The sequence below is a fragment of the Ursus arctos genome, unplaced genomic scaffold, assembly GCF_023065955.2.
Source record: "Ursus arctos isolate Adak ecotype North America unplaced genomic scaffold, UrsArc2.0 scaffold_31, whole genome shotgun sequence".
NCBI lineage: Eukaryota > Metazoa > Chordata > Mammalia > Carnivora > Ursidae > Ursus > Ursus arctos.
In genome coordinates, this window is record NW_026622997.1 from 33,159,808 (window position 1) to 33,185,834 (window position 26,027).

Consider the following 26,027-nt stretch of genomic DNA (forward strand, 5'->3'; position numbering starts at 1 on the left):
CTGCCTACGGTAAGTTTGAACATAGGGAGATATGGTCTTGTTGATCCCGATTACTGTCTATTTCAAATCAGATCGGAGAATTTCTGAGCTGGCTTATAGACTTGACTTCAGCATTAAGTCAACTCAATACCAGTTATTCCAAAATAAGTCTTTAGCCTCAACCTTCTTTTAAAGTTCCAGAATGCAACCTGTTTATTGTATATTCCTTCATCATGTCAAGAACTGAACATTCCTTATCCTCAACCAGCTTTATTTATTTATTTTTTTGACAGAGAGAGAGAGCAAGAGAGCACAAGCAGGAGGAGCAGCAGGCAGAAGGAGAAGCAGGCTCTCTGCTGAGCAGGGAGTCTGATGCGGGGCTCGATCCCAGGGCCCTGGGATCATGACCTGAGCCAAAGGCAGATGCTTAACCAACTGAGCCTCCCAGGTGCCCCTTCGACCAGCTTCTTTTCCTAACCTCTAACAATCCATCTTAAGTCTTGACCTTTTACTATTCTCCCTTCTTTATCTTTTGTATTTGTAGACATCACTTCTATTGATTCTTCCTCAACAAAGTATCTCACATTTGTCTCTTCCTCTGTTTTCACTATCATTACTGGAGTCTTTTTCCTCATCATCACTCCAAACCTGATGGTAATATTGTCCTGATTTCCCACTCCTGCTCATTCTATTTGTTGTTATCACATTTATTTGTTGCTATTAGCAGCCATAAAAAGAAATCTTCATCCTATAAATTCTTTCATTGTCATCCTATTAAAACTGCAACTCCTGTATTTTTCTCTTTGCACTTTCTGCTCTCTGAAATGCTCTGTATTTTAGTTATTAATCTTGTGTATGATCTCCCCAGCAGAATGTAAGCTCCATGAGGGCAAGGACTTTGTTTTGTTCATTTCTATATCTCTGGCACTTAGAGCAGGGCCTAGCACAAAGGAAGAGCACAATAAACATTATTACATAAATGAATGAACTGGAATACTCTCAAAGCACAGTGTTTCCTAGTCCCCATTAAATAAAGTAGTAGCCCCTCTACACACGCTATTCACAACTCATCACAAGGTTACTGTTTATGTGTCTAATTCTATTCTTCAATTCTTCCAGGAAAACCCCTGGCTCCTGCCAGGCCAGCTTCATCCAGATCCTGAGTAGGCAGTGCCTCCATACTGGTTTCTTGCCACTGCCCCGGGCCCCCCAAGACACGCATGTGTGCGCACACGCACACACACACACAGACACTGTGCTCTTTCCCTCTCAGCACCACCCTTTATGTCTCTCATCTTCATCTTGGTATGGTGCCTCCTTCCTCTTGACATCCTTTAAGGCTTATTTAGCTTGCTCAATGGTGATACCTGTAATGACTTCCCCATTTCTAACTTCCTACATGATTTAGCTTTTCATTATCATAGGTAACGAGTAAATAACATATTAAACCATGAGGAATAGGCTGATAGGAGATTTAAAAACATGGAGCTGAAAGAGGCCCAGATAGTTTCAGTCCACTTCACTCACTTTACACACTTTATACATGAGGAAACCCAAATCTAGAGTGTCATTAAAAACCTAACATGTAAAAATTAGAGTAAGAGTAAAATTAGAGCTATAATTAAGGTTTTACGATTCTCAGTGTCCATTTATTCTTTTCACTAATGTGCTATCTTATTCCCAGTTCTATATATATGGATGTGTGTAAATGTGTGCATTTGTGTATATGCATTATGTCCCCAAACTGTCACTCCTTAGAGAATTATTTTCCATGTCCTATATTCCTGAATTGCCAAAAGCACCTATTAAAATGATGAGCATCTAGTAGGTGCTCAATAAACTCAGGATGAAGGATTAACCGACTTGCAAAAAATAACTAAGAGAAACAAGGCAGGGGAAGACAAAATACTATATAAAGTCACTTACGTGTGAAACATAAAAAGCTGGACTCAGAGAAACAGAGAGTAGACTGGTGTTTGCCAGGGGCTGGGGGGTGGGAGAAATGGGAGAGATGTTGGTCAAGGAGGCAAAAACTTCCAGTTATAAGATGAATAAGTTCTGGGATCTAATATACAGCATAGGTGACTATAGTTAACAATACTGTATTGTGTACTTGAAAGTTGATAAGAGAGTAGATCTTAAAGTTCTTACCACACACCCACACACGCGCGCACACACGAGGTGATAGACGTGTTAAGTAACATTATTGTGGTAATCATTTCACAATAGATACATATATTAACTCATCACATTTTACACCTTAAATGCACACAATGTTATATGTCAATTATGTCTCAATAAGGCTGACGGGAAAACAGAAAAAAGAAAAGGATCCAGATGTTTGGAAGTTTACTTTGGGCAAACTTGAGCCCATGAGAGCCAATTCAATTCCATCTCCGAAGTAAAATGTTGCTATGCAGAAAATATTCTAGTCATTTAGACTTGGGCCAGGACATAATACTTCCATCTTCGCCAGAGAGCTACAGCTTTTTTTTTTTTTTTTTTTAAAGAGAAAGAAAGAGGTATGTGTTTAGAGAATCAATCAGAATCAAATCTTCACCCAAGAAGCTCTGTATAAACATTAACTTGGCTATACAGCCTTCATCCAGCTGTCTCTTTTCAAATTTACACAGGCAAAAAAAAAAAGATGTAAACTAAAAATATCACAATAACTGGAGGCTGACATCTGCAATCCTCTTCAGCTGAAGCATCCAAGTCAATGCAACAAACATTTACATTAAGAACTGAAGTGTTAGGAAATAGTTCAAAAAATTCGATAGGGCTAGATTTTAACAGACATCTCCAAAGTGTCCAGTGCACATAACATAGAACATAGAATACATTATCTATTAAATATCTGCTTTCTGACATCCTTCACAGAATCCCTGATAGGAATGTCCTTAGGCCATGCCAGTCAGCATAAAGCCAGGAATCAGCAGGTCAGAGAAAGTAGATCAAAGCCACTACATCTGCCGTACCGTCCTGCCAAGCCATGGGACTCTTCCTCCCTCCAACAGCACTCTCCCCTCCCACCCTCACCATCCAAGCAGACCAGACACATGGCAGACTGGATCTGATTCATCCTCCCGAATAAATGTCCAGGGCCCCAGAAGACAAGGATGCACAGACTAGTGATATTAAATAGCAGTGCTTCATGCCAGGCAAATTTTAATTTCTCTCTCTTTTACTTTAAGATGATCCAGGACTCTTAAATCTGATGATTTTTAAGTTGTGCCAATATTCAATCTAGTGAATTACAGCAACACATAACTCTAACAACAATAGAACGAAAACCATAACAAAATCGCACACTATCTGAATAATCCTCACCGTCAGTATGAAGGAGCACCCAAGGCTGGGTGGTCGTGACCCTGATGCTTTGTTTTGGCAGAATGGGTGTAACACTTTGCCACATTTGTTCTCTTGCTGCTGATCAGAAGTCATTAGTAAGATGTAACGCTGTACAGTATACTTATCTTGACAGCAGAGAAATCATTTCACTGGGAACTGGGGAAGCTTACTTACCAGCACCCGAACGAATTTTACATGAGGATCCTGAGCTTGGAATTAATCATTACTATCTCTGCAAGCTCGTGTTTTATTTACATCTTCTCCTAACACTTATATTTTGCAACATGATTACTTGTGCTTGTGTCTGTCAGTGCCACTGAACTGTGAACCTCTTCAGAGCCAAATCTTGGTTCTGTTCATCTTGTGTTCATCTCTCAAGGCCTAGGGCAGAGTTTTGTGAACACTGAATAATCAATGTTGAATGAATGAATGAACCAAGTGCCCAGAAAAAACTGATGACAACACTACATACTGTCTACAGAGAATCTGTTCCAGTTCACATGTGTGTAGTTTTTACCTGTGGGTCAAAGGAAACCGACTACATCCAGGAGTCTGTCAGTATTTTAAATCACTTGTCACATTTTTATTTCTCTCCAGTCTACCCCCCAAACTCCTATGAATGGCGAATTTGATTGTTGTCAATAACTTTTAAACAGAAACATCTGTGTATGTGTGAAGTGGCAAGTTAGCAAAAGATATAATGTAAATATAATACAGTATCAAGTATGGTAAAGAAATAACATCTGCTCATTATTGGTTTTATACTTTGTAGCATTTTTCTTTTTGTGAAATGCAGTCTACTGTAATCTCTTCTAGAGAGGGTCTAGGGTGGTTAACTTTCTGTCTCAAAGCTGGTCTGTCTAAAAAATCCTTTGTTTCACGTTTGCATTTGAATGCTAATTTGGCTAGATACAGAAATCTCCATTCAAAGTCCTGTTTTGTTTTGTTCTATTGTCTTTCAGCACCAGAGGTTCCTGTTTCAGAGAGGTTGATGAGAAGTCTGCTCTAATCAGATTCTTGATTGTTACTGATATTTTTCTTCTCTGATAACTTTTGGGGTTCTTTTCTATATTTTGAGGTCCTAAAAATTTTCTACATTATTATACACAAAGCTTAGCACCTAGTAACCCTTTCATTCTCAAGTCTTTTTTCTTTTCTTTTCTTCTTTTTTTTTCTTCTTTTTTTAGTTCTAAGAAATTCTTAGCTATTATTTCTTTAACCATTGGCTCCTCGGTGTTATCTCTATTGCTCCTTTATAAACTTCTCTTTGTTAGATATTGGTAAAGCTAGAGCTATTCTCTATGATTCTTTTCTTTTAAACATTTTCTTTATCCTTTCATCTTATATTCTGGAAGAATTCCTTAGCCTTGCTCTTTCTAGCTGACTAATTTGCCCCTCTGTTTTTTCATTCTGCCCCTGAGCCATCCATTAAGTTCTTAATGGCAACAATTACATTTCTTCATTTTTCAGATCTCCTCTTGAATTTGTTTCATAAAAATAAAGATCCTGTTGTTTCACGGATGTAATGCCATCTTTTACATCTCCAAAGATATTAATCACTCTTTCTATCATGTTTAGTTCTGAAGCCCTCCAAGCTGTAAAGGCTTCTTGTTCTCATCTTTCTCCAAGTCGGCAGTCCTCCTATTTCTAGTTGTTCCCAACTGTGAGCTCATCTTTTCTAGACTCTTCATGATCTCAGCTTGGGAAGCCGGTCCTGGAGGAGGGGCTGAGCAGCGGTGGGTGCTTGTGCTCTTTGCTGTTTTCAGTGGGGACTGGCAGAGCTGAGGACAGCAGCTGGCCTTAGAGCTTGTCTGGCCCCCAATTTATCCTGGATATCATCAGCAACCTGGGGCCTTTCCCTATTTCTCCATCCTAAACTCAGACATAAACACTAGGTGGAGAAGGGAAGGAGTGCACAGGGCTTCACAGGACAAACTGCTCCCACTACTAGGGCTCTACCAAACCCTTGCAGGCTGTCGCCAGCCCTCGGGCTCCACGGTGACAGCACGCAGAGTCATGTGGCTTTTATGGTGCTGCACCTGGTGGCTCCAGTCTATCCTTTCCTCTTGCCCATCTCAACCCCACCCTTCAATCTGCCAGGAATTCCTTGAAGACTGTAATCCATTGAGAGGCTTATGTCTTATTCTTAGGTGTAGCTAGAGATTCAGATGCTTCTTTGTATCAGTTCTATAATTCCTCGGATTTGGTGGGGGGAACGGACATCCTGAAACTACCACATGCATAATCTTACCCTTACACGGAGCCTCCTGAGCAACAGATAGGATTTACTGGAATTGGAGAAAACTCTGGTACTTATTTATTATGTTGGCCATTTCCCTTTTTGCTCTTGGATCCAACTTCTATTTTTCCCCTTCATTGACCCCACATCACAGGAAACTACATTCCCTGACTCTCCTAACACCTGGTTTCTGGGCCAGTTTAGCCAATGGGCTGTACGGGTGGAAGACTGGAAGTGGTGTGAGAATGAATCTCGGACTCCCTGCCAAGAAGACGCCTCTGACAACACCTGTGGCTCTTCGGTGGCCCCAACACTCATCATGGGCTAGCTCCTCTCGTCAGCTCTAAGTTTAGACTTCAGTAACATAAGCTTCTCCCATCCTCTCTCCAGTCCCAGAGGGTGTAAGGCCCCCTGCTCTTCCTGACATCTGGGGTGCTGTCTATTTTCTGCAATACCACCTCCTTACAACTGATTTCCTATGTTAAACTCCTTGGTTTTGTTTTCCTGGCTGAACCCTGACTTGGAGATCAAATTCTGAAAAGACATCTTCAAAGATAATAATTGGTCATTCATTTCTTTGAGGGAAAGGGAGCATCAGAGGGAAGGAATACTCAATTTGGAGAAGTTTCTCCGTATCTAAGCTATCCCAAGTTATTTCAAGGAGGGACAGGGAATTCTTCAAAATGTGACTTTTGGCAATATATTTCACTTTAATTACATATATGCCACAAGGCGAATTCGCAAGGAAAGCCTTAGGAGCCTCTCCTATTATTAAACACAGTGTTCTAGAATTACGAAACGGTATCCTAGAGGAGTGAAAGCTTTGATCATAGCAGAAACCTTGCTTAAGGCTCCTCAAGCTTTAGACCTACCTTCGGGCACAGCCATGAAACAGTTTAAAGAAAATACTTTCATCATCTCTATTACTAACCATTTGCTCTGTTGGGAGAGGATTAGGTGAAATGATACTAAAGCCTTAGAAAAATCTCGTATAGCTCTATTTCTCATTCGGAAATTGAGAATATCGCTGCCTTCTAAGCCCAGCCCATTATTATCACTCCACAAATGCTTCGTGAACTGCACAGAAAGAACAAGAAAGCCCACCACTGTGGCTCATGATCAGAGAGAGAATGAGAGCCACATCGTGCCCCCGATATGCCACATGGCTGCAGATAGAAAAGGCCCTGAAAGATGCCGCCGCTGGTAGAAAAGTCCTGAATCCCTGCTTTCATTCCCATTTCCAGTGTTTGAACTATAATATATGGGCCATCTATTTATTAAAGGAGAGAGCTACATTGGCATAGGGATAAATTGGTGCTTGCAGCAAGATGCTTTTTAATACAAAGGACATTTCTTGAATTCCTTTCAGATCTGAGATCCGCAGCTTACGAGTGTTTGGTGTGTATGTTTTAAAATTGCATGACTATTATACAATCCCTTCTCTTCAGCTGGCATGAGAAGGATATTCCCATCCTTTATAGGCTCTGTTCTTTACTCCCTCAAAGCTGAGGCGGCAAAAACACTGCCAGCCTTATCCAGCTTTTCGTGGAAAGCTGCCACTCTTAACTGGCGCCTAAATGCAATTTCAGACGGTCTCAGGAGACCTGCATGCTTTGAGGTGAATTCATAACATCAGGGCCAACAAAGAAGTTAGCACAAACTTTCACTGTTAAAGACACAGAAACAAGTCTGCAGGCTTACTGAAGGAGCTCTGCGTCTGTGAGCGCCTCTGTTCTCTGCTCCCCGGTGACAACGGCCAGTTCATCCTTCAGTTCCTGAATTTCTTTTTGTAGGCGTATAATCAACTACAAATGGCAAGGCAGGAGAATAAATGTCAACTCCTCATTAAAGGGAACTTGGTGACGGAGAACATATATCTTTAAAAATTACAAACAATTTTGAGGATACAAAAACCTACAGAGAATGATATGGAAGCCACCCCTGTACCTACCACCAGCCTTTGTTAAATCTTAACGTTTTGTCAAAATCATTCTAGAATTCATTTTAACAAATAAAACAGTGCTTATGTAACAGGAGCTCCTAATTCCTAACAGGGAATAGGAATTGGTGATCACTGTAGTGCATTCAATGGGGGAGATTTCCCTGCATGTTTTCCTATGTTTCCTCCATCTGTATGGATGTTATTATAAATAATAGATGGTATCATTTTGCATGCTTTAAACTCTATGTAAATGTTGCCACACTACATGGAATGGTAACTTGTTTCTTTCTTCCTAACGTTATGTTTTTTATTATTTACACTGCTTCATGTGGCTCTCGTTCATTAATTTTCATGGATACATACTATTCCAGTAAAGGAATATATCACAATTTATCCATGTCTCCTGTCGATGGACATTTAGGATTTTTACTTTTGCTGTTATAGACAGTGTTGCTGTGCACACTGTAAATTTCTGGGCACATACGTGAGTTTCGCTATGGGGGTGCACTTAGAAATTAAACTGCGTGCTTCTAGAGTAAGTGCACCCTCCCTTCAGTACATACTGTTAGACTGCTCTTCAGAGTAGTTGTATGAACTTAGATTCTGCATTAGCCATATATATGAATGCCTGTTTCCCCACGTTTCCTTCACCACATGTGTAGTATTGCCAGACGTTTTAATTTTGCCAGTCCAGGAAGTGTAAAATGGTACCTCTTTCTAATCTGCATTTTCTGATTATCAGGGACATTGATCATCTTTGCATATGTATATTGGCTGTTCGGGTTTCCTTTTCTGTAAATTACTTATTCATATTTGTGCTCATGTTTCAATTGAGTTGTTTTTCTCTTCCTTATTGATCTGCACGCTTCTTTATATATGAATCCTTTGTTAGTTTTATGCAAGGTACATGTTTTCTCCCAATCTATGCCATGTTCTTCATTTTTTAAAAATTTATTTATCAAAGAGAGACAGAGTACAAGCAGGGGGAGCGGCAGGCAGAGGGAGAAGCAGGCTCCCTGCCGAGCAGAGAACCCAACGTAGGGCTCGATCTGGGATCATGACCTGAGCCGAAGGCAGACCCTTAACCAACTGAGCCACCCAGGCGTCCCGCTTTTTGTGCTGTTCTTTCCGTTAAGTGAAGGTTTTAAATTTCAATGTAATTTTATTATCGACCTCTTCCATTATAAGTTGTATTTTTGTGTCTTCTTAAAATCTGTTTTACCTAAAACCGTAAGAATATTTTCTTACATGTTCTTGTAAAAGTTTTAAAGCTTTGCTTTTCAAATTTAGGCTTTTGTTTTGTATAAAGCATGAGATATGGATCTAATTTTATTTTTTATATGGAAGATTTGCTATTATAATTCTGTTATATAACATGTATGTATATAATACACATAATATATAGAAACGTGTTGGTTAAGTGTCTGCCTTTGGCTCAGGTCATGGTCCCAGGGTCCTGGTTGATCAAGTCCCATACTGGGCTCCTTGCTCAGCAGGGAGCGTGCTTCTCCCTCTGCCTGCCACTCCCCCTGCTTGTGCTCTGTCTCTCTCTGACAAATAAATAAATAAAATCTTTAAAAAAAGAAAAACATGGCATAGATTGGGAGAAAACACATACCTTGGTTGGTTAAAAACATTGAAGTACTTGACTATACATGCAGCAATACTATGCTATTTTAATTATTATATCTTACAAAATTTTGATATCTAGATAGAACAAGCCCCTTCCATTTTATTCTTTTCCAAAATAGATATGGCTATTCTTGGTCATTTGTTCTTTTGTATGAGTTTGAGGCACATCTTGTAAAATTCCACCGAAGGTCCTCCTCAATTTTTAACTGGAAATAAATTTGATTAAAAGCGTGATTTAGAGGGTACTTGGGTGGCTTAGTCGGTTAAGTGTCTGCCTTTGGCTCAGGTCATGATCCCAGGGTCTTGGGATGGAGCCCCACATCAGGTTCCCTGCTCAGTAGGGAGTCTGCTTCTTCCTCTCCCTCTGCTGCTCCCTCTGCTTGTGTGCTCTCTCTCTCACTCTTGCTCTATCTCAAAAAAATAAATAAAATCTTTTTTAAAAAAGGGTCATTTGGTAAGACTTATCAAATAAGTGATGTTGAATCATCTCATCCATGAACATAGTACAGCTTTCCACTGATTCCTTTCAATAAAGATTTATCATGTTCTCTATAAATATATGTTTAGATTTTTTCCATTAAAATGTTAAAGTTTTTGTTGCTATTATTTTGATGAAATTTTTGTAAAATTATATTTTTTAATTGTTAGCTTTTGATTTATAGGAAGGCAACTAATTTTTATGTATGGATTATGTACCAGATAATTTTCTGAACATTGTTTTGGTTCTGTTTATCATTAAATATTCTTAGATGTTCTATATAAGCAATCAAATTGTTTGTAAGTGATAACAGATGTTTCCTTCCTTTCAAATCCTCATACTCTCTTTTGTTTTTTAATTGTCTCTGTCCTAGCTAGGACATCCAGGTATAATGCTTCAGACATTCATTCTTATCTTATTCCTTCTAATATTTCACCTTCAAAATGTGAATCCATTCCATTTACAATAGCACCAAAAATCATACGTTATCTCGGGATTAACTTAACCAAAGACGTAAAGGATCTATATTCCAGAAACTACAAATCGCTCTTGAAAGACATTGAAAAAGACACAAAAAGATGGAAAAATATTCCATGCTCATGGATAGGAAGAATAAACATAGCTAAAATGTCCATGCTACCCAGAGCAATCTACACTTTCAATGCCATCCCAATCAAAATACCAATGACATTTTTCAAAGAACTGGAACAAACAGCCCTTAAATTTGTGTGGAACCAGAAAAGCCCTCAAATCGCCAAGGAAATGTTCAAAAGGAAAAACAAAGCTGGGGGCATCATGTTGCCGGATTTCAGGCTATACTACAAAGCTGTGATCACAAAGACAGCATGGTACTGGCACAAAAACAGACACATAGACCAATGGAACAGAATAGAGAACCCAGAAATGGACCCTTGGATCTTTAGGCAACTAATCTTTGACAAAGCAGGAAAAAACATCCAGTGGAAAAAAGACAGTCTCTTCAATAAATGGTGCTGGGAAAATTGGACAGCTGCATGCAAAAGAATGAAACTTGACCACTCTCTCACACCATACACAAAGATAAACTCCAAATGGATGAAAGACCTTGATGTGAGACAGGAATCCATCAAAATCCTAGAGGAGAACATAGGCTGTAACCTCTTTGACATTGGCCACAGCAACTTTTTTCATGACACATCTCCAAAGGCAAGAGAAAAAAAAGAAAAAAATGAACTTGTGGGACTTCATCAAGATAAAAAGCTTCTGCACAGCCAAGGAAACAGTCAAAAAAACTAAGAGGCAGGGGCGCCTGGGTGGCACAGTGGTTAAGCGTCTGCCTTCGGCTCAGGGCGTGATCCCGGCGTTACGGGATCGAGCCCCACATCAGGCTCCTCCACTAGGAGCCTGCTTCTTCCTCTCCCACTCCCCCTGCTTGTGTTCCCTCTCTCGCTGGCTGTCTCTATCTCTGTCAAATAAATAAAATCTTTAAAAAAAAAAAAAAAAAAACTAAGAGGCAGCCCACGAAATGGGAGAATATATTTGCAAATGATGCTACAGATAAAAGACTGGTATCCAAGATCTACAAAGAACTTCTCCAACTCAAAACGCGAGAAACAAATAAACAAATCATAAAATGGGCAGAAGATATGAACAGACACTTTTCCAATGATGACATACAAATGGCTAACAGACACATGAAAAAATGTTCAAAATCATTAGCCATCAGGGAAATTCAAATAAAAACCACACTAAGATACCACCTTATGCCAGTTAGAATGGCAAAAATTGACAAGGCAAGAAACAACAATTGCTGGAGAGGATGTGGAGAAAGGGGATCCCTCCTACATTGTTGGTGGGAGTGCAAGTTGGTACACCCACTCTGGAAAACAGTGGAGGTCCCTTAAAAAGTTAAAAATTGAGCTACCCTATGACCCAGCCATTGCACTACTGGGTATTTACCCCAAAGATACAGACATAGTGAAGGGAAGAGCCATATGCACCCCAATGTTCATAGCAGCATTGTCCACAATAGCTAAATTGTGGAAGGAGCCGAGATGCCCTTCGACAGATGACTGGATTAAGAAGATGTGGTCCATATATACAATGGACTATTACTCAGCCATCAAAAAGAACGATTTCTCAACATTTGCTGCAACATGGACGGGACTGGAGGAGATAATGCTAAGCGAGATAAGTCCATCAGAGAAAGACAATTATCATATGGTTTCACTCATTTATGGAACATAAGAAGTAGAAGATTGATAGGAGAAGAAAGGGAAGAAGAAAGGGGGTAAACAGACGGGGGAATGAACCATGAGAGACTATGGACTCTGGGAAACAAACTGAGGACTTGGGGGGGGGATGGGATAGGCTGGTGATGGGTAGTAAGGAGGGCACGTATTGCATGGTGCACTGGGTGTTATACATAAGTAATGAATCATGGAACTTTACATCATAAACTAGGGATGTACTGTATGGTGACTAACATAATAAAAAATATTATTATAAAAAAAAGATTTCTTCTGCACAGCAAAGGAAACAGTTAACAAAGCTAAAAGGCAACCTACAGAATGGGAGAAGATATTTGCAAATGCTATATCAGATAAAGGGCTAGTATCCAAGATCTATAAAGAACTTATCAGACTCAACACCCAGAAAACAAATAATCCAGTCAAGAAACGGGCAGAAGACATGAACAGACATTTCTCCAAAGAAGACACACAAATGGCCAACAGACAAATGAAAAAATGCTCAGCATCACCTGGCATCAGGGAAATATAAATCAAAACCACAATGGGATACCACCTCATAACAGTCACAATGGCTAAAATTAACAAGGAAGACCTCAATATTTGTTCAATTAACAGCTGCCAGCTTTGATTCAGGTTTCTCTCTTCTTTACATTTCTCGCAGCCCTACATGAAACACATGACAACGTTCACCTTTCTTCACATTCCTCATGTACCTTCAAAGTCTCTCTAGCTAAATTTAAAGAAAAAAACCCCTCCAGCATTTGATATGTTCATTTTCCTCCAATTATGCACTAATTTTTGTCCTTTTGTCCTTTATCTCTATACTTCAGGGCAATGATTTCAGGGAGACAGGGCAAACAATCAGAAGGAAATAATTAATATGAGTAACAGTGAATTTAAGAAGGTTATTATTATTATTATAATTTTGAATTTGAGGAATTTACAAACGAAGCACTGTTGGTGAGATTTCACACCCTTTTTATAATGTGTACTGCTAAGCCTACACCAGCCTATGTTCTAGAGAAAATTTTAAAAGCTGAATGATATGAAAAGTAATATAATCTTAATTTCGGAATGTACAAAATTGAAATATTTTATTTCTACATTTTCAATGTTGGCATAAGTTGATTCCATGTTGTATTTCATTTAGAGAAGACTAACAAAATAGAGAGAAAACATCTGCATTTAAAACAAGGATCTGAATCATGGAACTTGCAAATATTTTTGCTTTAAAAAAGCACCAATGATTAATTTTTTTAGAGATTTATTTATTTATTTTGAGAGAGAGACAGAGCAAGGGAGCAGGGGGAAGGGCAGAGGGAGAGGGAGATAGAGAATCTCAAGCAGACTCCCTACTGAGCACAGAGCCCAACACAGGGCTCGATCCCATGACCCTGAAATCATGACCTGAGCTGAAATGAAGAGTTGGGACGCTTAACTGACTGAGCCATCCAGGCGCCCTAATGATTTTTTTTCATTCTCCAAAGTAACAGGATAGTTGCACAAAATACAGTTCTACTTAATAACCATTAGAACTTCTTTTTCTCTGTTAGCTTTTGTAGAAGATGGTCTATTATAATTATCTCTAGAAACTTAAACTGATGTTTTCTGAAAAGCTACCACCTGCATGTAAATATAACTGCCCATGACCATGTCACATGCATCCTCGGAACCTACTGCACATCTCAGGAGCGGACTGATGGCGCTGCAGGTGGCAGGCCCTTACATCAGACCATCTGCACCTGAATCCTGACTCTGCCACTTATGGGGGCTGTGACTCTCAACAAGTTAATTAACATTTCTGTGCCTCAGTTTTGTCATCTGTAAAGAGGAGATGGAGATGACATCTACTCATAAGCTTGTTTTGAGAATTAAATAAATTAATACATTTGCCTGGTACGGAGGACATGCCCCTCGAGTTTCACTAATGTTCGATCCGCTTTGATTTTTCTTCCAACCTAGTAAGTTCAAAGTTGCTTACCAATCTGGGATCGATTTCTTCATTAAGAACAGCTTCGTTCTTTATGAGCGCCACTCTTTGTGCAAATCTGCAGGTAGATATTGACTCCTAGAAAGCAAAACAACTCCTTAAAATGTTATGGCTTAGAGCGATAACCCTTAATTTTTGTTCACAGAAGAAAGAAGCACATCTAAAGAGTGATGTGTATGAAACACAATGAGGGAACATACCTCCAAATTAGGAAGCTTTGCTCTAGAACATCAGTTTTCTTAAAATTTTATTTTGGCTTAATAAAATGATCCCTGCCAAACATATGGGAGATCGTGAGGTCCTACCTGGCAACTGTATGTATTTTTCAACTACTGATCTATGAAACCAGAGCCACATATATAAATCATAATCACAGCAGATACTATTATAACCCACAAACCTGAATGACTACAAAATAAACATTTGTAACAGGCCAGAAAGAGGCTTTGCAAGGCATCTCAGAATGCACTTCGGGGTGGCCTTGTTTTGGAAGACACCCTGCCACTTCCTGTTTTCCTCTTCTGGAGAAAGTCTGGATCCCAAACATTAGACTGTAATGCATAAAACATGAAGCTGAGTCTATAGAAATCCAGGAAAGCCAATCAGTAGCCAGCCCGTGACAGCAATCCTGTGTGATGCGCTCAGTGACAGGTCTAGGGACACACCCTAGAGATGCCTCCAGGGTATCTTAGTAATCAGGAGCTAAACAGAAGAAAAGCTAATGGGTCTCCTCTCTCATTCCCTCTGGCCGAGATAACTAATCCAGCAGCAGGCTCCCCAAAATTTGTGTCTGAGCTTTCTTCCCACCATCCTGGGCTGTGTGAAGTCCATTTTCAGATGGGGTAATTATAATGTTGGCAAACCGGCCAAAGCTGTGAACTCTGCAGGGTGTTTACATCTCAAAGCATACCCTAACCCAGCTGAAAAGATGGAAACCCACCCAGGATGCTCAACACCATCTCATAAACTAGCAACAGAAATTCAGACTGAGATGTCCAGAAAGAACCAACATACGTCGATATTCCTTTTCTCTAAAGAGAGTGTTGCGATCATGGTCGTCATGCAGTTCCCTCCCAAACTGTCTCTTAGGACACTGGTCATCATGGAGTTCCTGTAGGGAATGTGTGCACGGTGTTTTTCGGAAAGAGCAATGATCACCTGTGGTGCGGGAAAAAAGTAATGGCATTCAATTAGCAGAGAAGCACATCTGATGTTCAGCTAAACTGCGACTGCAGGGAGAATTCAAACAGGTCATAACCGAATGCACGGTGACATCTAAAACTTGGGCTCAGAATACCTTAACACGATTTGGTGCAATAATGGTGGAGATGGAGGGGTGTAAACAGCAGAAACATAGTACCGTGAATGCCGTGATTTTTGGACAGATGATATAACTTAGCATAGAGTAGGATACATTATTATCCTGTCTTCAACCACTGGAAAATTCATTTAAAACTCAAGAGTAAATCATGCCAGAGTTTTAAAATCCTACCAAAATTGCTCTCTATGACCCATCTTCAATGTAGAAGAGGCAGAGCAGTAAATAAGAACTGTGAGAGACAGCAGGGGTGAGTGGTGGGGACCCAAGAATCTGGTACCACACTGTCCAGGTCCAAATTCTAGCCCTACTAAGGCATGTCACTCAACATCTCTGCTTCAGTGTCCTCGACTGTAAAACAGAGAAACGATAACATCTACCTCATAGGGAGTTGGGATGATTAAGAATTAAAATGCACAGATTACTTTGAGGAGTACCTAGCCCCGTGCTGTATACATGTTTGCTACCCTTCTAAGTGATGGGGAAGTTTGTTGGTACAGCTAAGGCTTGTTCATCTTACTCTTCAGTTAACAGGAAGGTACTAGCTGGATGGAAGGCTGCCGTGGAGTTGTCCCCAGAGGGAGCCACCAGGGGTTCAGGGTTTTCCTGGGAAGATGAGCCCAGTGCTAGGATGTCCACCCTAAGCATCAGGAATAAGGCACCTGCAAGAGGTGACTTCAGGGGCATCACAAGGCCCTGACGCCTGAAAATACCTCTGCTAACACCTACCATTGTTCTAACCTTCCCTCCTCTCAGGTGTGTAACCCCCACCATCAGAACTTCTTCTACTCCCTTGGTTTATAAACAAGATTGTTTTTGAAGGCTGTCTGGGGCAAAAGCACATAATACCACTGGTCCTGCATTAAATTCATGACCAGAGATCTTATCACAAACCAGATATCCTGTGATAATTTCTCTCAAAAATTACTTCTCCACTCGCAGAAATGAGGCCTTCACATCTTACCCCTTTGTTTCAGACCTCCACCCAGCCTCCTCTCCCCGCCTTTAGTCTTAGCTGATGATCACACACCCTTCCATTAAAAGGGAGCAGCCTGACCAGAACCGTGTCCTGTCCTATCATTAAATGCCCCCCACACTCTGCCATTCCTTGTGTTACCAAACTGCTCACTCTAAGGCCAGCTCTCTCCCTCTTCTCCTCTCACTTACCTCGCTCCTACAATTATCCCTTCTCTTCCACATCAATTTCTCTCTCTCACCTGGATCATTCCCGTCCTTCATGCCCAACTTGGCTCTTGCCAAGGTCATCAGAAACCCCCACTGTACCTAGAGCATTTATTGCCATCTTATTAGACTTCTGAGTTGAGTAAGCATTCAACACAGGTACTCACTGCCTCCTTTTAGACACACTTTATTCATTGGTAACCAAGACTCCACACTTTCCTGGTTTTCATCTTTCCTCAAACACTAGTTAACGAATGCTCCCTTTCCTTCTTCCTCAATTTTAAGCACTGGAGTGCTCCAGGGCTCAGTCTGTGATCCTCTTCTCTTTCTTATCTACACTCTCTCCCTATGGAATCTCATCCAATCCCCTGGCATTAAATACATATATATCCTGACATCTCCCCAGTTGATATCATCAGCTTCCATACGTTCCTTGAGGTGCTGTCTCTGTGGCAACCCTAAATCTACACTTGGATGTCTATTCTTGACCTTCTCTCCCCTCTCCCCATGAATCTGATTCTTTTCTGGGCTTTACCCATCATTATTGATGGCACCACCATCCACCTAGTGGCTCAGGCCAAAACCCTGGGCATCATCCTTATTTCCCCTCATTTCCGACATCTAATCCGTCAGCAATTTCTATGAGTTTTACCTAAAAGACATGCCCACAATAGGACCACTTTTCCCACTTCTTCTGTCACCACTCCAGGTCAAGCGTCCATCATTCCTTCCTTGGACAACTACACAAGGCTTTGACTCAGCCCCTGTTTCTCTTTTTGCCTGCCACACAGCCCCTCACCCTTGGTCTACTCTCCACATAGAAATCTTTATAAAATATAGGTTATATCAAGTCACTTGCCTGCTTACAACCTTCTTATAGCTTCCTGAAACACCATAATAACCCAACTCCTGCATGATCTGGTCCCTGTCTTCCGATCTGTCCTCAACTTCTGTTGTGCTTTCATAGCCCACATTGGCCTTGCTGTTGCTCCACCATACCAAGGTTGTCTCCACGTCATCACCTTTGAATTTGTTGTTCTTTTACCTAGAACGTTGCCCAGATTTTCATATAGCTTCCTGTTTCACATCATTCAAATCTTAGCTCAAATCTTGTCTCCTCACAAGGGCTTTCACTGAACACCTTGTCAAAAATAATGCACCTATATCCAGGCTATTAATCTATTTAATTTTTCTTGCTGTTATTATCATTATTTGAAATTATATTCATTTATTTACTTTTTTTTTTTTAAAGATTTTATTCATTTATTCGACAGAGACAGCCAGCGAGAGAGGGAACACAAGCAGGGGGAGTGGGAGAGGAAGAAGCAGGCTCATAGCAGAGGAGCCTGATGTGGGGCTCGATCCCCTAACGCCGGGATCACACCCTGAGCCGAAGGCAGATGCTTAACCGCTGTGCCACCCAGGCGCCCCACTTTTTTTTTTTTTTTTTTTTTTTTAATCTGCTTCCTCACTTGGCGTTCAGCTTCATTAGGCCAGGGACTTTGTTTCTCTCATTCACAGTTCTACCCCACTGCCTAGAGCAGTATCTGGCCCACAGTCCATGGGGCAGAAACTACATACTCAGTTCTCAGGATAGCCCCCATTCTAGTTTCACTTACTATGAAGCTACACTTCCTAGTCTCTCTTACAACTCAACGTTCTACGTGAGACCTAGCTCCATCAAAAGGACATGTGTGGGGCTGAGAGGTGAGTGATGAGAGGTGATGGCCACCAAGAGGAAGGTCACGTTTATAGGAGAGTGTGGTGGCAAAGGCCTCTGATTCCTTTGAGGTAGCTGCAGGAACTTTCTGGAATCCAGGACTTATTGTCCTGGGTGCCAAGGGGGAATAACGGTAGTATTTCGTAGAGCAGTTCAGTGGTATGGTTAGATGTGTCTCCTGTTTGCTCTGCTCCGGGCTGGGTAGTATCCAGGCCCAGTTTTCTAACTTTTCTTGAGGTTCTTTATGTTTAATAAACTCTATGTTGCTTAAATTAGCTACAGTAGGTTTTCCAGTTTATGATTAAGAAATCTGACTAATACAACATGTGTTTGACACCTTTATGTGAAATAAATGAATAAATAAATGAGCAGATTAATTAGCTTCACCTAGGAAGACAGCACGAGGGTCAATAGTGTGGAATGAGATTTGGCGGAACTAAGTTTTGATGTAATTGGAAAGGAAGTGGGGAAACTGGCAGACCCAAATCTGAGTGGCAAGGTGGTAGCAGGGGCTCCTGAGCAGAACTCCAGACCTTCAGAGCCAAGAGGACAAATGAAATATCTCTAACAATCAAGGCAGACCCAAATACCAAACACCAGATCAAACAGGGGTTGGTCTGACAGATGTGTGCAGAGGGTGGCATTACTGCTTATGAATCATAATTAAGTATCTGACAGTGTTCTAAGTACTCTGAAATTCTTTCATAAAACAAATGTCACTATTTTTTCCTGCTCCAGGAAACAATATTAATATTTCTTCTATTCAACAGCTTTATGACAACTTAGATGACATAAAGGAGAATATGCTTATTAAACTTCCTGTTGATATTAAATTCAATGGGGTTAGTTAATTTGCTATTGGTTGCAGTAACAGAAAATGTAACCCAAACTGGATTTAATTATAAGGGAAATTTATTGGCCCACGTAACTATAATAGGAAGGGTTTAAGGTTACACATAACCCAAAAGGTCAGTGCTACCACCAAGGATTTAGTTTTTGCCAATATCTCTGCTCTACCTTCTATGCTGTAGAAGTCTGCCTCTCTTCATGGCCATGGGATGGCTGCCAAATGTCCTTATTTATAACTGATGTGAGAAAGTTCTCTAATCATTAAACATACATCCCAAGCTTCCCTAGGGACCAACTTGGATCATGGGCCCATCTCCGAACCAATCACTATAGCCAAGGCTCCAACTGGCTTAGACTAGTCAGAGTCTACTCCTGGAGCTGGGATGGGCTCCTGGCTGCTACTCTTGCAGTGAATGTTGTAGAGGCAATTCCAATGCCCTTTCCAGAAAGGGTTCTAAAATGGTTCAAGAGAATAATTAAAATTCCAAGTGCGATTATGGGTTGGAAAGCATGCTCTTTAAAAATGGGAAAAATGAAAGCAGTGAATAATAAAAGAAAGAACCTAGGACTTAGAGGCAGAATCTAGCTGCCCCACTTGTGCGATTTTAGGTAGATCTTTTAAGTTTATTAGTCTCTGTTTCCTCACCTGTAAAAGTGGGATTAGAATACCGGCCTATCTCACAGAAATGTTTTGAAGATGAATAGAGATTGTTTCTGGGATAGTAAAACAAAAAGCACTCCGCGTTTGCAGGGGTATCCAGGCGTTCTTTAGGATCCCTCTGGACACCTGTTACAGCCAAATAAAGCCAGTCCTGGGCCATTTCTCTACCAGAGGGCTCTGAACAGGCATCTTCTCAGCTCTAAAGGAGCCTGGGAATATCAGAATAAGTACAGACCCCTTGAAGAAGACACAGATCTTCACAGTGACCCAGAAATGGATGGTATTTGGGAAAGAGGCAAAGTGGATTATTTTTTATGGGGCTGCTTTGGGCTCTCTAAATTGGGCCGGAACCAAATGATCTGAATAGCACAGGCTAAGGCGATGGTTATACAACCTGGATTTTTTTTTTTAAATGTTGACTCCCATTTGGGATTTCATGTATAAATACAACAAAATGTTCCTGAAGGCATTCTTTAAGCAATGAAGAGTGGAAACTCACATTATACTTAATAGTATCTCCAAGTACCTAGAAAGTATTCTTAAAATCAATAACTCAGATTTACTATTTAATGAATTAAAGAGATTTTCTTTTAAAGAGCTCAGAAGCACATGGAAAATTATCCTCTGAAAACTGACAATGATTTGGAGTGGTTACAACTGGCACTGGCAACGTTAGTTTTTCTCCTGCACACACACATTCAGTGGAAGCCAAGTGGAAACTGAAACTCTGAAGAAGTCCCACTTATGGTGGATAACTGGCTGATGGCAACCCCGATTCTGATTTCTGTAAAGGCAGAGAGCAAACACTCTGTTCTCAGTGGTTTCTGACTTGATGTTTGGGCTGACAGAGACGAAGGGTCACACCAGGAGCATTGAGTGAGGCTTATGGGTTAGAACAAGTATGCCTGTCCCCTTCCTTTTCTTCCATGGACTTAATTTCTAGGGCCAAGATGTACCCTGTTATTGTGGCTTAAAATGTTTTCGAGGCGACTTTTTGGAAAGAGTACTGCATACACAAGGAAAATCCCAAAACCAACAATACTCTGACAAACAGAAATTTATTTACTTATAAGCACAATAAGGTGCATTCCACTCAGAAAGACTGTACCCTGCGAGCAGGTGTAAGGTCCATTATGATGGCCAGAAGGGCAATGACAGTTCTGCATGGAATTTCTATAACCAATGTGGGCTAATAAATGTAAGAGAGGTTACCAAATTGTCTGTTTCCTAGGACATCTCCATCTACATATTGAAACTGAGATCGAGAGGATGTAATCAATTACAAACATTTACCTGAATTGCTACTACAGCATTTATGACTGTATGTAAGGCTTTGTTTATATGCTCTGCTCCTTCACTGGATAACATGATAGTACCGACTATTTCTCAATCGTCCATTTATCCCCATTGTCTAATATAACTCATAGCACTTCATGGACACTTAATCACGGTTTGTTGAATGAATGAGTGAGTGAGTGAGTGAATGAATGAATGGAGTTAAACTAAAGTGTGTTACACTTCCGGTCTTGTTGGCCCCATAATCAAGTCCTACATAAAGAAAACCTAGGCATAAAAGTCCTTGAATTTTATTATTTCATTAATAGTATTTACCCCCTCTTTTTATTATTCTCATTCCCCTGTACTCCTTGGTTCTCTCCCACTTATCTCTTTCTGTGTGAAGTTCCATAATTTCTCTACTACCCACCTACTTCCTCTCTTGCCACAACTCCTAGATTTATTCAACCCCATGTATCTATGGTCATATCCTGCAGTTTTCCATATTTATGTCCCCCTCCCTCTCATGCTAATCTTCCCCTCCTTCTCTCTCTGTTGCCTTATGCTATAACCTCCAGGAAGACACGTGTAGATCAGTGTAAGCAGTTAACAGCTGGAGTGATGCACTGGGTGCTCATGAAGCAGATAACTGACATTCAGAAAGCCAAGGGTCAATGACACGTGAGTATTGCTGTGGCCCTGGATGAATTGAGCCCCCTGGACTGGAGCTAAGGGCTAATGGACTCCCAGTTCCCACTGCCCGACATGCTCGAACCCCAGCCCTGCCTGCTTCCCTCCTACATGTTCTTTGAGTCTCTGTTTAATATCAGCCCTGAGAGAACTTTCATTCCCTTTGCCCTCCTCAGCCAAAGTCCGGTCCCCTATTACAAGCTCTCCTCACCCCTTGGCCTTTCTCTGCATAACTCACCTGGATGGCAGCCAAGTATTTAATGATTATTTATTCCATGCACATCTCCCTCACTGGCCCCTGAGACCTTTGACACAAGGACTGTTTCTACTCTGCTCAGCACTATGCTCCAGTGCCTGACACAGTCCTCAGCACACTACTGCTCCTTGTAAATGTTTGCTAAATAAATAAATTCATTACATAGAAAATCAAATGCATAGAGCCACCAAGACTACTCACATGAGGCTGATGTCACAAGAATTTTGAAGAGAAGAGATGTGGGGGGAGAGGAAGAGTTTTAATGAGAAGTAGCAGCTTGCAAAGGTTGTGTAGAATGAAGAGAGAGGATTAGGGGCAGAGTGTTTTCCTTGAGTGATAACAACTGGTGGAAATTCTGATTTAACTAATGAATATAATTTTGTATGAACAGATGGGCGTAATGGGAATTAAAGCAGACAGTGCTACCATCAGAAACAACTAGGTATATTTCTTTGAAATAAAGCACTTTGAATACAATCCATTATGTTTTCTTATCCGTATTTTATAAGTGTTCTACTAAGTAAAAAGCTCTGTTAAGCAAAAGTACTATGTAATATTTGAGCAAGGAAGAGCTAGGGAAGGCTGACTCTTGTCAGAAACACTAACATCATCTGAACACCACGCAGGCCATAAATCTCTGGGTGCTGCCTTACTGGGGTTCATTTAGTCAGAGCCTAACTGCATGCACCTTGTTCGGATACCACTCCCTTAGGTTTCTTTCAATCTGCTTTCTCAGCCAACTTGACCATTAGAAAGCATTTAACATCAGGACAATATCAGTCTCGAAAGGGTTCATTAGGCAGTAAAAGAAAAGGAGGGGGTATTCTGTTTGTTTTTTCAAATCTTTTAGCCTCCAACACTCATTAGCAAGTCCTTCTGCCTTGCCAATATACTCCGTGCTTCTTCATTCCAAGTTTTTGATCATGCTTCTCTTTTTTTTTTCTTAGAATTTGGAAGTAGTTGCCATCTTTAACATTCAACTCACAGCACTTTACCCATGGAGCTGAAAGAACTTGAGAAATCATCTAATTCAATATGCTCGTTTTAGGGATGAGGATTTTTTTTCTGGAAAATTTATTTAGCTAAATTCAGATGAGCTTTCTTTGCACTTGGAGTCGAATTCAGAAATCAAAAATAGAGCACACACTGGGATAGACTGTAGTAAACTTGGGGTAAGAGTTGGGAGGGGAAGCTACAGCAGAGAGAAACTTCATAGGATCACAATTACCAGCTAGATGAAGTCACCAGAAGCTCAAAAGATATCAGTCATCTCTAAATTATGTTCCCACAATTAATCTTCTAGCCTGAAAAGACAGGCCATGGGAGGCCATTTATAACCTATACTCACACCCATTACAAATTTTATAATAAAAACAATAAGGTCTAGTGAGAGAAAACACAGGCTTTGGAGCCAAGAAATTCAAGATTCAAATCCTCATCTCACCATTTGCTGGTAACCTTGGGAAAGCCTCAGGAAGACCTGAGTTTTAAAATCTGCAAGATGGGAATAACTAATACCAACAATATAGGGCTGTTGTAAGGTTTAAATGAAACGGTATATACAAAATGCTAGTAGCCACACCAATGTTCAGAGCAGCATTATTCACAATAGCCAAAAGGTAGTAACAACCTAAGCATTCATCGATGGATGAATGGATAAGCAAGACATGGCACGTGCATATAATAAAACATTACTCAGCTTTACAGAGGAATGAAATTCAAATACATGCTACAACATGGATGGACTTTGAAGACGTTGTGCCAAGTGACACAGACCAGATCGAAAAGGACAAATATTGTATGATTCCACTTATAAGAGTATCTAGAACAGGCAAGTTCATAGAGACAGAAAGTAGAATAGAGGTTACCAGGTACTGGGAGCATAAGGAAATGGAAAATTATTGTTTAATGAGTACAGAGTTTCTGTTTGGGATCATGAAAAAGTTCTGGAAATAGATGGCGGTGATGGTTACACAACACTGTGAACTTAATGACAGAATTGTATGCTTAAAAATGATTGAAATGATAAAGTTTATGTTATGTATATTTCACCAAAATAAAAGAAGAAAACAACAAAACAACAGTGCTAGCAGAGTGCCTGATGCAAATTCTATCAACACATGGTAGATACAGTTACATCCCATTGTGCCCATTTTTACCTGTTCTAAGTAATGTAGGGACAAGTTGATATACTTGGCCTCTGTTAGAAGTTGGCCCCCTACTCCAGTCTTCGCAACTCGCTCTGAACCAGCCAGGTCAACCAAATGAAGTTTGGCATGCCGGACAGTCGCAGATCCTGGTTCCTTGCTTGATAAGTGAATAGTGAAAATGCAGTGGGAACGAGTTGAAGCCTGGTTCATTGGAGTCTATGAAATGAAATTGCAAAACAAAATTAATGTGAACAATGAGAATTTTTGCAGACTATCAAAAAGTTTAGATTTATGTTTCTAATGGTATGACATTTCCAGTGAAGCCAATGCAGTCAAACTCAACAAAAACTTTGTAGCTGAGATCTCTTAAAGTGAGTTATTTTTAATATACTGTCTCTTGAATGAATGACAACAGATATGGATGGGTTGATTCAGAAAATGAGGAAAGAGTTCGAATGAAGCAAAGCTTCAGTCCTCTTACTAATATGATAACTTAATTTCATTACATGACCACAGTCCCTACTTTAACCTTGGTTAGCCATATTGCAAATGCTTAATGGGAATGTCATGGGGAAAAAGGTGAAAAATGCATGCACCGGGGGAATTCACTACACACTTGTAATAAACACAACCCACAGACGAGGATGCCCAGTATCACTGCTACTACCCAACAGTGAACGGGGGGCCCGGCCAATGTAATACAAGAAAAAGAAATACAAGTCATAGTGACAGGAAAAGAAGAAATTAAAACATCATTATGTACAGAAAATATGGTGGTCTACATAGAAAATGCAGGAGCATCTATAAACTGTTCAAAACTAAGAAGTTTAGCAAGGTTGCTGGATGCAAGATCAACATGCCAAATCAAGGAAGTTCTAATAACCCACCAATCATTAATCAGGAAATATAATATTATTTATAATGGCCACAAAGACAATGAAATAACAGGGGATTAATCTTATAAAAATGTGTGATTTGTAGGGAAATGATATTAAAAGATACAAAAAGGAAACCTGAGGAAAAGGTGTCCTAGATATTAATATACCATGTCAGGGATGGGAAAATTAAAAATTCATCTCTATATTAATCTCTCTATATTAACCTATATAGTCAATGAAATTGAAATAAAAATACCACACATTATATTTGTGGAACAGAACAAACAAATCGATTCTAAAACACAGATGGAAGAGCAAATATTAAAAAATAACAAAAATAATTCTGTGAAAGAAGAACAAGAGAGGGGAACGTGTCCTGCTATACATCAGGGTATATCACAATGCCACAGTAATTAAAACAGTGTGGTGTCACTGCAGGAACAGATAACACACTCAGTAAAACATGCTGGGCCCATTTAGGCACTCCGTATAGGATAGAGGAGACATCACACCGCTGTGGAGAAAGGATGGACTAATTAACAAACGGCACCGCAATGACTGGCTCTCCATCTTAAAAAAAAAATCAATTTTTTGATTCACACCAGACACACAAATAAATTCCAGAATGTATTAAGGACTTATGTGTAAAATAACACAATTTTAACACTAATATAAGAAAATATAGAAGCATATCATAGTCAACCCAAGGTAGTAATAGATCTTTTTTTTATATAAAGATTTGTTTATTTATTTGAGATAGAGTGAAAGAACGAGTGTGGGGAGAGGAGAGAAAGAGAATCTCAAGCAGACTCCCCACTAAGCACGGAGACTGACATGGGGCTCTGTTTCATGACACATGAGAGCATGACCTGAGCCAAAATCACAAGTCAGCCACTTAACTGACTGAGCTGCCCAGGTGCCCCTAGTAATGGATCATTTATGGTAAGACATCAAACACAAAAATGAATTGACTGAAAGTATTTGACCAAATTATCCAAAATTGCAGGACTTCTGGGTGATAAAATCTACCACAAAGTTAGAAGACTGGGAGATGATATTTGCAATCCATACAGCTGACAAAAGATTACTATTTGAAATAAAGAACTCCCACATGTCAAAAAGAAAAAGACAACTAAAAAAAAAAATGAGCAAAGGATATGAACAGGCAACCATAAAGAGGAAACCTGAACATGGTCAATAAGTATT

The 26,027-nt window shown here is 40.1% G+C and overlaps 1 protein-coding gene and 1 long non-coding RNA gene across 8 annotated transcripts in view; one reads left to right on the forward strand and one right to left on the reverse strand.

Annotated features, from left to right (window-relative positions):
- KIF6 (kinesin family member 6) overlaps positions 1-26,027 on the reverse strand; it is a 423,767-nt gene that overhangs the window by 258,116 nt on the left and 139,624 nt on the right. For 6 of the 7 annotated variants that reach the window (XM_044378327.3, XM_026482835.4, XM_057304795.1 and 3 more), the window contains 4 exons: positions 23,953-24,159; positions 14,857-15,000; positions 13,834-13,920; positions 7,271-7,374 (listed from right to left, as the gene is read on the reverse strand). In XM_044378327.3, coding sequence (XP_044234262.2) covers positions 7,271-7,374; positions 13,834-13,920; positions 14,857-15,000; positions 23,953-24,159 — 542 coding nt within the window. Of the gene's footprint in view, positions 1-1,905; positions 1,966-7,270; positions 7,375-13,833; positions 13,921-14,856; positions 15,001-23,952; positions 24,160-26,027 lie in introns of those variants that run through there. The other variant, XM_057304798.1, reaches the window with a different exon arrangement.
- On the forward strand, positions 17,909-23,861 carry LOC130542205 (uncharacterized). Its single transcript, XR_008956580.1, has 3 exons — positions 17,909-18,049; positions 21,426-21,528; positions 22,741-23,861. It is a non-coding gene; the product is annotated as an uncharacterized LOC130542205 (long non-coding RNA).